At 32.8% G+C, this 14,774-nt stretch overlaps 1 protein-coding gene across 4 annotated transcripts in view; it reads left to right on the top strand.

Moving 5' to 3' along the window:
• PGAP1 (GPI inositol-deacylase) overlaps nt 1-14,774 on the top strand; it is a 96,503-nt gene that overhangs the window by 28,928 nt on the left and 52,801 nt on the right. For all 4 annotated transcript variants that reach the window (XM_089252435.1, XM_089252438.1, XM_089252436.1 and 1 more), the window contains 6 exons: nt 382-563; nt 1,481-1,533; nt 7,352-7,418; nt 9,536-9,703; nt 13,097-13,168; nt 14,213-14,274. In XM_089252435.1, the coding sequence (XP_089108561.1) occupies nt 382-563; nt 1,481-1,533; nt 7,352-7,418; nt 9,536-9,703; nt 13,097-13,168; nt 14,213-14,274 (604 nt within the window). The remainder of the gene's footprint in view (nt 1-381; nt 564-1,480; nt 1,534-7,351; nt 7,419-9,535; nt 9,704-13,096; nt 13,169-14,212; nt 14,275-14,774) is intronic.

The following is a 14,774-nucleotide window of genomic DNA, read 5'->3' as shown; positions in this document are numbered from 1 at the left end:
CGTCAGAAAAGTTTCTGATAAATACAAATTGGGTATCAAACTCACAATGTTTCTGAACATCCTGTGGTACGTTAGGCAATTATCTTATCGACCTAGGCTACCGCCCCCCCGCCCCCATTTTATTTTATTATAAAGGGATTTATCAAAATAAAGAATATTGTTGTATCTAGAGAAATGAAACAATAGATTAAAGACAATTCCAAACAAGATTCAAAGAAATATTATAATATAGTGAATTTTCACACAACTTTGAAATTTTTAAGTTTAATGGCAATTCTCATAATTGAGCCAATTAAAATTTTTATGTCTGAAATATTTTTTTGTTTGAATTCATTCTTTCTAGAAATGAATGTGTTAATTTTCTGCCTTTTCTTTTCTTAGTTTTTGCTCTTGACTATGGAATTTTTAGTTCCTATAAAGCAATTGATGAGACATGGGCAATCAACTCTAGATTATTGCAAATTCCAATAATTTCTGTGGGGGGTGGACAGAGAGATATTTTGGTCAAAAGTGAACTTACTGTCATGAAATCCAGAGAAAAAGCGGCTGATTATCATGTTCTGGTTCGTATTATTCACTAAGTTTAATTTGGCTAACGTGTATGTATAAATATACATATTAAACTTGAACAAATAATTTAATTCATGCAACAAAAATTTTATTTTTTTGTACTGAAAAATTTGATATGATCAAAGCAATGGGATTCTTTTAGCTAAAAATATATTAATATAAAATATAGAGAAGGCCAGTAATTTATTCATGCACAAAAAATTTATATAATTTTGGAAATTATTTCATATTGCAAATATTTCTTTCTCATAGATGCAATATTAGGAAACTTAGGAAAATCTACGATTATTTCATTACAAGAATCATTTATCCATGTCTTCCTATTAAGCTACTACTACTAGACCACTATGCACCTCATTAACATTCCTCTGGGAAATTTCTAACAAATCAGTACATGCCAAGGAATGGCACATGTATGTGCATGTGTTTCTAACACATTCATAAGTGTCTGAGGTTTATAATGCTTTCGTCTATCTTTAATATTGAAAGTGAAAGATGCCCAAAGCTTTGGAAGGACTCTTTTAAATGGGAGATTGAATGACATTCTCTCTCCTCAAAGTTGGAAAACAAACTTCAGCCCACTACCACTGTGCTGCCAATGGGTACTTATGAACCTAAAAAAAAAACCATTTTGTAACCTTTATTGCCACGAATAGCAATGTTATGTACTCTTAATATATCATGTATTTTGATTGGTATTAGAAATTGTCTAATCGCACTTTAATGTATGTGATTTTGAAAGTTTCCAAATAGTTACATCGCATGGAAAAATAAATAAATTCAGTCATCTCATTAACAGGTTATTCCAGGAAGCTGAATCACTTGATAAATAATCAAACCATCTAATAAATCTTGAAGTTTTATTAATTTATATATATAAAAAAATTATATTAACACTAATTATTTTCAGACAACCTCAATACCAGGTGTTTGGGTATCTACAGATCATCTGGCTATAGTTTGGTGAGTTATTTATTGATTGTAATTTGTTTTTATTTTTATTGCCCGTAATAAAGTTTTGGGTCACATGGTAGCCCCAAAGATTGGGCGTATCAACTTATGGTTGGTATAGTACTGTGTTAAAAATTTCAGTTTTGTCATTCCCCCAAAGCACAATGTTTTGCATTGTTCCGAGATGAGCCCTTGGCTGACTAGAAATGTTCTGTGTTAAAAATTCCCATAATAGTGTTTTCTACACCTTTATAAAAATTCTTCCAGATTGTTCTGCAACGTACGTTGTAGATCATGGTTCGTACGGTCCTTGAAAACCTTGAAAAGTCCTTGAAAAAAAAAGTTCATTTTCAAGGCCTTGAAAGTACTTGAAAATCGATAAGAGTCCTTGAAAAAGAAATTTTTTTTAAGAATTCTGTGAGAGTCCTTGAAAAATTTGTTTTTTCCGAAATAGTTTTCGCCACTTTTTTTTTTTTACTCCGTAAGTGACGTCGTTAAAGTGCAAAGCACAGGGAAAAAGCCTTAGCAGCCAATAACCCTGGATAATTGGATTTAAAGCAAGTTTTTTCCCATTATTCTTAAGCCGGGTTTTTGTAGGAGCAGGTTCTCTGTGCCGCGTGCAAAGTGAATTGCCCAGCGTGACACGCCGTCCACTCACCAATAATTCAAGTTCGACTGTTTTCCTAGAGAGCGCAACAAGCCTCACTGCAGTGTTTTACGTCGGGTAAGATTGGCTGACTGTTTCTGGAGGAGTCAAATGCGTTGTGCGCCACTCGTTTTACCGATCTTCTCTTCATTTTTGTTTTCTTTCACTTCCCTTCATCGAGCTCGATGCTTCCCTTCAAGCCGGAGTATGCAAATGACAGAGTAGCTGATGCGCCACGGTAGAAATACACAAACGCGTAGTGTGATTATGTAACACGTTTCTGTCGACGCGAAATGATCCAGTTCGGTTCATGCGGTGCCAAAAACCTATGTTGGAATGTTTTTTCCCTTTTTATTCTCTGTGCACGTGGAACCGCTGGGCCCGATGCAATATGTAAATCGCGGGCGGCGTGCTCTCACCCTCACGGGAGCTCGGCTTTATACTGTAGGCTGGTTTTTTTCCGCGTGTATGTCGGGATTGTTTTTTTTCTCCCTGAGATTGCCGGTTGTTATTTGTCGGCCGTTTTATTTATTTTTTTTATGATCTTGTTTTTTTCTTGCAACTTTTATGGAATAAAAGCTAGTGTTCAAAATGAACTTCCGATCGTTGTTTTTTTTCTTCAGCTCAGTCGGCACGCTCTGGCCCCCAACAACCCACTTCTAGGAACACCCGGCTTTATGGTAGCATGTGTCCTGCGATCGTATGTAGACGTATTTGGAGTCGTTGGAAGTCATTAAACTTTTTTACTAGGTATTTTTTCTGGAGGACTTGAGAAATCAATATCTTAGAAAAAAAATTTCCTAATTTTTGCTGAAATAATTTCAGCCTTTCGGTCCGTAAGTGAGCGAAGCTTCCTCTGATTACTGTCAATCATAGGCGGAGATTGACTTGGAAGTCTGGGGGGGGCACGATGATGTCAATTCATATATGCATATATACATTAGATCAATCAACTTCACCTTTCACGCTAGCCCCTCCCCCCCCCCCCCCGTATCGCCGCCCATGCTGTCAAGAAAATATTTATTTAGGAGTGATGTGAAGCGCTTGTACAAGGTTCTTTAAAGAAAGAAAACAAAAAATGAGTAGCAAGTGTGTGTACTTTTAATTACTTGTGGCTGAAAAATCCCTTCTATCAAGATTGGTTGCTGAGTGTGCCAGACAAAAATGCCACCAAATGCGAGCTGTTCTTCAATGGGTGAATCGGCGCTGAAATCCATTGAGCTTATATTACTGGAGGGAATATGACGCAGGGCCATAACTAGGATTTTTGTATTGTCTTGCCGCTCCCACCAATTCGGAATCCGATAATTTTATAACGGTGTTCACCTAAAAATTGCCACCCGGGGCAGTTGTCCCCCCCCCCCCCCCGTGCCCTATAGTAGAACTCCTTAATACACGTTGATGTCGTCTTACCCTGTAGTACCGGTGCTGGTATGACGTCAGCGGCCTATATCATTCCTTGGAAGATCACGTGACGCCTTGAATGTCGGCGTATCTCTGTTATTTTCTAATGGCATCCATAGTTGTTTAAAACAATAAATGAAAGAAATAATTTCAGTATCGATGATATGATTCCAAAATTAATGAGAGATAATTCCAAAATTAATGAAAGAGATAGTTCCAGAATTAATGAAAGAAAAAATTACAGAGTTAATGAAAGGAAAAATTACAGAATTAATGAAAGAAAAATTACAGAGTTAATGAAAGAAAAAATTACAGAATTAATGAAAGATAATTCCAAAATTAATGAAAGATGACTTCAAAATTAATGAAAGAGAATTCCAAGATTAATGAAAGACAACTTCAGCATTGATAAAAGAGATAATTCCAAAATTGATAAAGTAATAATTCCAGAATTAATGAAATAATTTTAGAATTAATAAAAGAAATAATTTTAGAATTAATAAAAGAAATAATTTTAGAATTAATAAAAGAAATAATTTTAGAATTAATAAAAGAAATAATTTTAGAATTAATAAAAGAAATAATTTTAGAATTAATAAAAGAAATAATTTTAGAATTAATAAAAGAAATAATTTTAGAATTAATAAAAGAAATAATTTTAGAATTAATAAAAGAAATAATTTTAGAATTAATAAAAGAAATAATTTTAGAATTAATAAAAGAAATAATTTTAGAATTAATAAAAGAAATAATTTTAGAATTAATAAAAGAAAGAATTTCAGCATTAGCGAAAGAAACAAATCCAGAATTGATGAAAGAAATAATTCCAGAATTGATGAAAGAAATAATTCCAGAATTGATGAAAGAAATAATTCCAGAATTGATGAAAGAAATAATTCCAGAATTGATGAAAGAAATAATTCCAGAATTGATGAAAGAAATAATTCCAGAATTGATGAAAGAAATAATTCCAGAATTGATGAAAGAAATAATTCCAGAATTGATGAAAGAAATAATTCCAGAATTGATGAAAGAAATAATTCCAGAATTGATGAAAGAAATAATTTTTCTTTTTCTATCTTTAGAAGAGTTCTTTTTTTTTAGTCTTTAAAAGAAAATTAATTGCAATATTTAGAGACTAAACTACGTTTCAATGGGGAAATTGACAGGCACGAACTGTGTTATTCAATGTGTCATATGTTTTGTAGGATATATATGTGTATGTGGCCTCCTTTATTCATTACGGATAATGTGAAATAAAGTAGGTAGAAATGTAATCTCTGAAAGATTTAATCAAAATTAAATATGTGCCTATTCATGTGAAAAATATGCGTTTGTAAAAAAAAGTCCTTGAATTTTTAAGTTTTACCTTGAAAAGTGCTTGAATAGTCCTTGAATTTTTTTTCGTTGGAAGAGTACGAACCATGTAGAACCATGTAGCACTTGAAATCAGCAGAACCAGGTCTTGAAACTATCGACTCATTATCATCATTTACTGGAAGCACCATCTCTGACATCTGTTGTAACGCTAAGGTCGGTTCGCAAGTCTGAGTCGTCATACATAATTGGCCATCTGGCTTGTCTTCATCATTGGAAATGGAAACACTATGATGGTTGTCTTCTTCATCGTCAGATTCTTCGTCATCAGATGCCTGAAGTTTCTGATTCAAGCTATTCAAGTCGATAAAATGTTTTTTGGCAGTTGATCCCGTCTTACATCACAGTCTAGGCACAGGAAATTTGCAACCAGCAATTGATCTGTTTCACTCCATTGCTCAACAATTACAGCCAGTCGGTTTTTGTATTCCCCAGAGCCATGCTCGCACCAAAAACCATTGAAACTCCTGAGTCTCTTTCGATTTCCTCTATCACCCTCAGACCTGAATATGAGTTTACGTAATTTATTAACAATTTTCGCGGATGCGCTCTTTATGTTAGCGTTAATTTGAGGGATTTCACCCAAACAAATCAACATGTTGTTCGTCGGAAACTGATCAAAATGCACTCACAGTGAATTCATCGTCGTCAAAAGGGATCTGCGGTTGGTGTTGTAGATCAGTGAGATTCATCGCTGACAAATGGAAACTGTCTTCATTGAATGGAATTGAAATCGTCGTCTTGAAATAACGTCATCACTAGAAAGAAACCGTCGTCGTCACTGGAAAGAAACCGTCATTATCTTGAAATGACGTCATCACTAGAAGGAAACCGCCATCGTCTTGAAAATCTTGGGAATGGTCGTCTTAGGAATCGTCGTCATCTCAAAAATCTCTGGAATGGTCATCTTAGGAATCTTGGGAATGGTCGTCTTAGGAATCATTGTCATTTTGAAAATCCAGGCAGATCCCACAAATTTGAGATTTAATCATAACTATAATATTATTTACATAGAGTTACAGACATTATCCTTATACCGTCTTTCGTCCACCGCATCGTCACTCACTCTCCTCGTCCACTCTCTGCATATGCGCACCCACACACACTCGCCAACTCGATTCCGGCATGTGGCGCCATCTTTCTCAACATTTCACTCCATAACACTTTGAGTATGTGTGAAAAATTTGAACTTCTAAAACAGATATAACATGGAAAAACAGTACAAATATTGTGAAAAGAATACTAAATCAGAAAATCTACCGTTTATGACCTTCAAGCAAAAGGTATATTACTGCTTAAAATACAAAAACTTGGGAAATAAACAAAACTTGATCCCTAATCATCTGTATCCAGAGGAGTCCAGATTAGAGAGGTTCTAGTGTAGTTTAATCATATATATTGAAAAAAAATATTCTTTTTGAAGTGAAACTTCTTTTGACGCAGTAAAGTGAATTGGTTCCATGAAAAAACCAGTGTCACAAAAAATGAAATGCTTCAATTGTCTTCAGTCCGGTTCTATAGATGAAGTCTGAAATAGAGAATCCATGCAAGAGTAAATTTGCAAAAAGGGGTTTTGCCAATTTGTGTAGGTAGATGATGTAAGAGTCAGGAATGTGTGAACTCTATAAAAAAAACTGTTAACCCATTCCCTTCATTAATCTTAGGTTTTACTGGTACATTTACTATTTTTTTCAAGCCTTTACTTAACAAGTAACCCATCTAATCATGAGGATGGAGCACTCCTAAAATCTATTGGATCTGATCAGTGATGTCAAAATCAGGTTTTTACTTGCATAATTGATATTACTCTTAATATCGTATCCACCATCCATAGTACAAATTTCCTTTTCAAGTTTCATTTCTATTGCACAAGATTCTTATGGTTTTTAAAAGAATCTTTATGGTAAGATTATGAAGTTGAATATATAATAAATACTCTAAATTAATGTAAGGAATATTTGAAGAAATTTTTTTATAAAGAGTAATTATAGCTTTTTTTTCCATCTGAAGAAAAGAGGCAGAAAAAAAAAAACAGTTGGAACGGGAGAGATTTTTTTCTTTTATTTCTCATGAAGGATACTGCATATAGTTGTACACCAGAGACAACAACTTAGCACTTAAATGGTACAGAAAAGTATACTTTTCTCCATGCTCACTGCTTTTATTGAAAACATATTAGCTGCAAAAAGGTTAATTTAATGTAGTCTATTGTTTTTAAATGAATCATGTCCGTTTTTGTGGAATGGTTTTTTTTTTTCATGGTTTTTAAAAAATATTTTACTGGCCTTATTTTTCATGTCTTATGAAAAGATTATTTTATGATAATCTAATTTTATGATATTAGCTAATGAAGATGTATTCTATCATATTAAATTTAAAACTAATGAGAATTAATTTTTTAAGGTGCAAGCAATTGGTTCTTGTTCTTTCTAGAGCAATGTTTGATCTCATTGATATTGATACAAATGAGGTAAGTGAGAACTAGAAGCTTTTATAAGAAAAGAAATTGTACAGTTGAAATCAGTTTTAATTTTTGATACGTTAAAGTCACAAATTAATCTGGAGATCCATTCAATTCACTCTAAAACTATGCTGAATTCAATTTTTTTAATATTTTTGATTATTCAAAGATAGATGTATAATAGTTACTTTGCTGGGGGAATACATTTTCTCCACAATTAAAAAGATTTAGCTCTTTCTGAAGAAAACTTCTGCAAGTGTAATAAATTCTTTTCGCGCTTTCGACCCATGAATATCATAATAGTATTCCTTTTATGAGCCGGTTGCCTCACCATTTTATTCTCATTGAGTAACTAGTAGCCACTCATTAATGATGCTATTTTAACTTAATTGTGATATTATTATATTTATTAATTTTTGCATATGCATTGGCCAATTCTTTCTATGACTTTTCTCAAAAATTATTCATATAAATTGAATTGGTGAGAAGAAAAAGGTACATGTTCTGCAAAAAAAAATCAAAATTCAACTGAGATAGCCATTTTGTTCTTCATGCGTATACACACCCACTGAGTAAAAAAAAACCGCATTTCTTAATCATAAGTCTGTGTCATCAGAAAAATGGGAATGAGTTGAAAAAGGAACATGTTCTTTTTCTACTTAATTTCGGGCTAGTTCTGTTTATCTGCGGATGATGTCACTCTCTGCTATCCATACGAATGTTTTTTAATAGCTGCTGATAAGATATATTTAGGAAAAAGAAAAAATTCTGCTGCCCTTGCTGGGAATTGAACCCACATCCTCTCTCTTGCCGGAAGTCATCTGGTGGTATTGGCGGCAATTGTGAGCTTTGGCGTGACTTAGGTCTGACCGTCCATGTACAGTCCTGTTCAGTGCACGTGAGCTCTAAGGAAAGATTGAGATATTCATTGCCTTTGTAGTCTAGTGGTCTAAGGCACTCCCCTGGCAAAAGAGAGGATGTGGGTTCGATTCATCGCAAGGGCAGTAGAACTTTCTCTCTATTTCCTAAGTATATCTTCGCATGAGTGAACTATTAAAAACCTTCATATAGTTCTGTTTATGCTCACTGCAGTGCCAAGTGAGTACTAGAGTTCGTTTTTAGTTATTGCTTTTGAAAGCATGCTGTTTTAGGATTATGTCTGGTATTTTTCAGTAGTGAAAGATAGTATTATTACCTAATTAAAATAAATTTTGTGTGAAAGTTGTGATTTGTATTCAAAATGTTTTAAATCAAACAGTGAGGATGCTGAACCTAAACATAAGAAAAGGATACATAATGAAGAACATATAAGAGAAATAAAGAATTAGCAAGACTTGAAGGTTAGGAGCTCGTTAATTTGAAAGGGTTGCTTGTCTTAGCCAAAACAACAGGTTGAAACTGTAAGTGTAAAAAGAAATCTATGGATAGTTTTAGTAATGAAGAAAAATAAATTATCATTAAAGATCTGAAAAGTGGTAAACCTAAAACTGAACATATCAGATGGGCGCTCTGATGAGCTTCGTTGAGAGATTTGATGTTGTTAGACATAGGCCACCATCGGAACATTCCAAAACACAAGGCTCATCATTCAAATACTTTTCTATGAAGGGTACAACCAAAACTGCAGTATATCATTATACTAGCCTACATGCAGTGTCTCATAAAATCTTTTGTACATCATACAACCTAATTTTTCACCCGCTAAAGTAAGTCTGGAACACTTAAATAAAATATTTTCATACATAATAAAGTTTTGAGTTGAAAAAGAAACATTTTCCATGGCATTTATGTTAGTTTTTATATTTATGATATAAAAACAATTAAATTAATTTTTTCAAATATCACAATCTGTTCTACTTACCTAAAGGTATAAATCATCAATACAAATTTTTTTTGTGAAAAGAAGTGTTTGGCTGAGAAACAGTTTTTTTTAGATTTTCTAAAAGTTGAGGTTTGTAGAACATGTACCACCTTCTTCTCACTGATTCAATTGTGATATTACATTTTTATCAATCCTGGGTTCTCTTTTCATATGTATATGATCAAATACTGGGCAATGAATGTTTTGTCAGCTCAGTATCACAAGCATCTTGAAATTCATTCTGGAGTTCAATTTTTTTTTGTAGGTATCCCAAAATGTGGAATTTCAGCATCAAGTATTGTCTCATCATTTCATTCAGCGTAGCTATGACGGTCATTTTTCCAAACTTCCCCCAATTCAGTTTGCAGAGTTTTCAAATTCTGGAGAATGGATAGAAGAAAAATACACTTCATGGAGACTTGCTAGAAGCAAGGCAAGTTCCATGTTTTGCTTTTGCTAGGTTACATAAAAAAACATTCAAGTGATTTTAATTATGATCCTACACAAAATATTCTTAAATATGTTGAAATCAAGGCAACACTGGGGCTGTAAATATCAGTAAGCTAAAGGCATGAGTTAGGTTAAAAATTGATATCACACATAGCTGTTATAGTTTTTCATATTTTATTACAATACCATTGCAAAAAAAAATTTACTCATCGATCAGCTACATGTTCAACATGATAACTGAATATTGCAAATAGCCCCATAACTTAATAACTCTATTACTGTATAGTCAAAATATCTTTTTTCTTTTTTAAATTTTCAATAATATTGAGAGATATGCAGCTTTTTTCTCAGCCCAAGATATCAAGGAAACATATTTTCTGGATATTATGTTGAGGTGAACTCATAAAGAAAAGTCACCTTGTCTCTGCTAGGACTCAAACCCAATGCCCTCTTGCATACCTGGCAAGCATGCTGCTTGCTACTTGATGACTTTTATTTCCGAGCTCACCTCAGCATAATATCCAGAAAATATGTTTCCTTTTCAATAATATTTGTTGGAGTTTTTTAGACTTTAAGCCAATACTTTCTCCAAGCTTCATTGTTATGCTGGCACACATAGCTGAAAAGGCTTCTGCACAAACAGAATTTTTGTTGCACCAAAGAAATTCACTATATTCTGAATGATGACATTTTTCCTATATCACCATTGTAGAGATGAATATAATAAATAATTCACAGTTTGAAAAAAACCAAAATATCTATTAAAACTTTCAAAAGCAATATAGTGTAACTTAGCACCATAGCAAGACAAAAACTCACAAAAAAACTACATTCATTAAAAATAAAACTTCACAATAAATCATAGTATACCCATGAATAATTCACTCGCAAAAAATTATTTGCATAACGAGTATTGTTTCTGGAGGTGAAGGTTTTTCTTTTTTCTCTGATATCTAACATCCATTCATTCGTGCAGATGTTAAAATTATGTTTACAGAGTACCAGGTCCATGCAGTAAAAAAGTGTTAGAGGGCACATTACTTATGATAATTTTCTTTTTAACCCTTTAAGCGATTTTTAAAATTTTCTTGACCTGCATTATAAAACTGCCGCATTAGAAGTAAAAGCTTGTTAAGAACTCAAAATAAAGCAGATCAAGTTTGATGAACTATCTCTTTATTGTTACTGTTAAGGGTTAACTGTTTACCAAACAATTGGTAAAAAATTTAGTTTCCCACAGGCATAAAAAAACTTTTTTTTTAGTTTCATTCCCTTGATTTTCCTTGTCTGGAAATTGTGAAAGCACTGGCTTTTACATATCTCTAACACCTCTTTTGGCACAAAATACAATAAAACTTTGGATTATGACGGCTTTGCAAGATGTGAACATCTTGACTTGATAAATGAGTGATTTCTCATAGTACAAGCAAAAATTGTAAACAAATTTTGACTTGATTAACTAGTGATATCTTGCAATATTAGTAATATGTGTACACAAAAGCCTCCTAGATGAGAACTCATTTATAAGAGACTTTGTATATTCCTGATGTCTATGTAACCTCACATTATTACAACCTGAAGACGGTTCTCTTTCTCTCACTGCAGGCAAAGCTGTCTTAACTAGTTCAGGGGCTAGGCTCAAGTAATTTTTAGGGCTTTTACATTATTTCAATAAAGGACCAATTAAAAAAATGTATGCATACTAATGAAAACTTTCGATAGTTTAGAGCCCTCTGTTTGACTTGGTCCTTTCTTCGGCCCCGTGGACCAATCATTAAGATGACGCTAACTATGGGAGTGACATTTATAGCATAAGCTCATGAAATACTGTCCTCCCCTTTCAGTGTAAAAGCAGGCAGGAATTTTGAAGTAAAGCCTTGCTCTTTTGTATCATTTCAAAAATATTGTGTAAGTAAAGTAAAAAAATATAATATCAATTGATCTGCACTTTATCTTTGGCATGAGTGTTGGGGAATGAATCATTTGAGTTTCCATTACAGTGGAACTTCAGTTAACGAGCTTAATTTGCTCCACAACGTACTTGTTATCCAAATCAAACTTCCCTATAGGAAATAATAGAAACTCTGATAATTTGTTCCATAATTATTCATTCACATAGAAATGACTAATAAAAACGGATGACATTCAATTAATATACATAATACAATAAAATAATCGTAATATAAATAACACCATAAATAAACATACAATACGGTAATGTTTACAAATTAACTTACTTGAAACGACGAGAGAGAGTAGGACTATTGTTTAGGACGATTTACAAACTCACTGTTGGTTGCGAACTTATTCTTTTTGCGTGACTTTCAAAAAGAACCTTATCCATTGACACTTCCTTTTTAGGATTTCTGGGAAATAAGAAGTTGCAGTGTTTGTTGGTCAGATTCATTGCTGGCACACTGCTATAGCTTTATTTGGGTGTTTCTTTTCTACAGAGTTTTGCGCAGATTCACACATCTCTCTAATATTTTACGTGAAGGACTTCTCCTTACTTCTCTCTTCCTCTGATGAGATACCGTCCATAAAAGTTTGCTGGTGTGTGCAGAATAAATCCATCCCTTCATCTACCACCAACTTCTAGACTACCTTTTCACCACTAGCTCTTGAATATCATCCTCATGCACCTCCAATCCATGGTCTTCCCCAAGCACACAATCTCTTCAACAAATAGTGGCTCCTGTTCATGAGCTAGCCCCTCAAAGTTATGTTCAATAATGCAATCAGCGCACAGTTTTCTTGAAGCAGAATAAAAACCCTTCAAGCGCATACACGCATATTTGCAATGCTACATCTAGTTTCTCAACGTAAATTTTAACACATGCAGTGGGTGTTAATTTTCAGAGTGAGATACACTTACTGGAGACTGTGGGGAGAATATTATCCACAATTCCATGACAAGTGTGTGGGCCAAACCATCAGCTCAGTTGTGATAGCGTGAAAATAAATAAACAAAGCACAAAATTTTTGCTCGTAATGTGGATCATCGCTCGTTAACCGAGTCAACATTTTTTCAAAATTTTTCTCATTATACGAATTGCTTGTTAACCAAACCGCTCATTAACCAAAGTTTCATTGTATTTCTTATGGGAAGATTTGGTTTGCTACAGTATATGAGTGTTTTGAATTACGAGTGCATTCATGGAATGAATTATGTTTGCAAACCAAAATAAAAAGTTCTACTTCACTTCAAACTGTCAGTAGACAATGGAACCACAGTCTGCTAACCCAATAGCAAAAAAGACAATGAAAGCAGTTAGGTAGTTGATAATGTGTAACATGGCATGAAAATTGGTTGATATGTTTAATGCAGAAAATCCTTGTTATACATGTAAAATTGTACATTTCCATGTACTTTTAGGTGCTTACAACAATTCACATAATAGTTCCAGTGAAAAGTTATGAAAATATTATCTTTGTTGCTTCAGGATTGGTATGTATACAGGAAATTCTTTCTTAAAATAATTGTACACAAAGATAAAATTCTGATACACAATCTAATCTCTATGAGTTGATTTTGAATACTGTATTCCACGGCATTAGCCGGTATGCCAGGAAAGTCGTGTCACAGATTCTGGAAAATTCTCAAATATTTGGATTGATCTGAAGCTTGTCCATTCTCACATTTTAGGATTGGTGTTTAACTATGTTGAAGATAATTTGAATTTAGTTTGCTTTTGTTACCATAAATATTAGTTTATTGCAAATGCCTGATACTAAAAATATTCGTTCTCATAGATTAAATGAGATAAATGGGAAAAATCTGTAGACTTCGAAGAATTTTTATATTTTTCGATCATGTGTCTAAGATTTGAATAAGCAAAGCACAAAAATGAAAGAAATGCATTGCAAAACAGAATATTGTAATGCAAAAGCGACAGCATATTTCTTCAATCTCTGATCATACAAAGTAACAGACAAAACAGAGTATCTGCATTTCGTATTAGGTAATACCTAGGTTAGAGCAATAAGTAAATGCTCAATTTCAGTTATCGTTATCATATTTCTGGACAAAACATGTTCGCTACAATGAAAGCTACTATTTTATTTCAATTTGCGTATTTATTCGGTATTTAATATAGACTTCAAAAAGCTTGTGGTCCCCCAATTTTTATGACATGCCAGCTAATGCAGTGGAAGATGGTATATATAATACTGATTAAGTGACTAATTCTTTCTACTCCCTTTGGGCTTTCATTTAACTGACCATCAAAATTGTGTCATTATTCCATGTTTTCTTGCATTTAGGATCTGAATTTAAAATTTTTTTTTCTTTATGAAGTATGGTTAGCCTGATTATAAGGGATATAAAAATTTTAAACCAATTTCCAGGAATTGAATTAAAAATTTTGTCTCTGATTGTAAACTAAATTTTCCTATTTGAAAAATAATAATCTATAATTTTATGAATTTATGATGATTTAATACATTGCTCAAAGACAAAACACAAGTCTTATAAGTATCTTAAATTGCTCAGGTGAAACAAGACTGGGTATTTGGTTGCACTCCTGAAATTATAAAGAATGGGTCACAGATTTGGTAAGTAAGGTTTTAATGTTAAAATTTATCAAAAACGTATAAATGTGCTTTAAGGAATGGACTGTTCTGATAGAATTTGAAAATAATGTTTCATTCACTCATATTTTAAATTTTTATTAGTTTAGTGAATACTGAAAAACTAACTTTGAAACTATTGTGTAAAATTTTTTTTTGTGATAATATAGTGCATAAGATAAATTCCTTGTTTTTCTTGTTTTTAGCCATAACATTTCAAAAACACTATTTTTGAAGTTTTTGTAGTTGTCTACTTATTGGTGAAAACTTATACCAAGTACATTTTGAGCATGTAAACATAATTGAACTCATACTTTCCAGTGCAGAATTGTTCACAAATATTTTAGGGGACTGACAAACAATTAAAGAATAAAAAGTTTCTGTTCAGCCCTATATCATAAAAAAGATGCAAATGATTTGTTACTTTAACAGAATATTTTACTTGCTTTGTAAAAAGTGCAATATACTTGTATGCATTTTCATGA

The sequence above is a fragment of the Pholcus phalangioides genome, unplaced genomic scaffold (assembly GCF_987345545.1).
Source record: "Pholcus phalangioides strain wild (caught in Gottingen) unplaced genomic scaffold, Ppha-v1.0 ptg000029l_1, whole genome shotgun sequence".
NCBI classification, from domain to species: Eukaryota; Metazoa; Arthropoda; class Arachnida; order Araneae; family Pholcidae; genus Pholcus; species Pholcus phalangioides.
The sequence above is the reverse complement of the archived record's forward strand: the minus strand, read 5'-3'. Positions and strand labels throughout refer to the sequence as shown.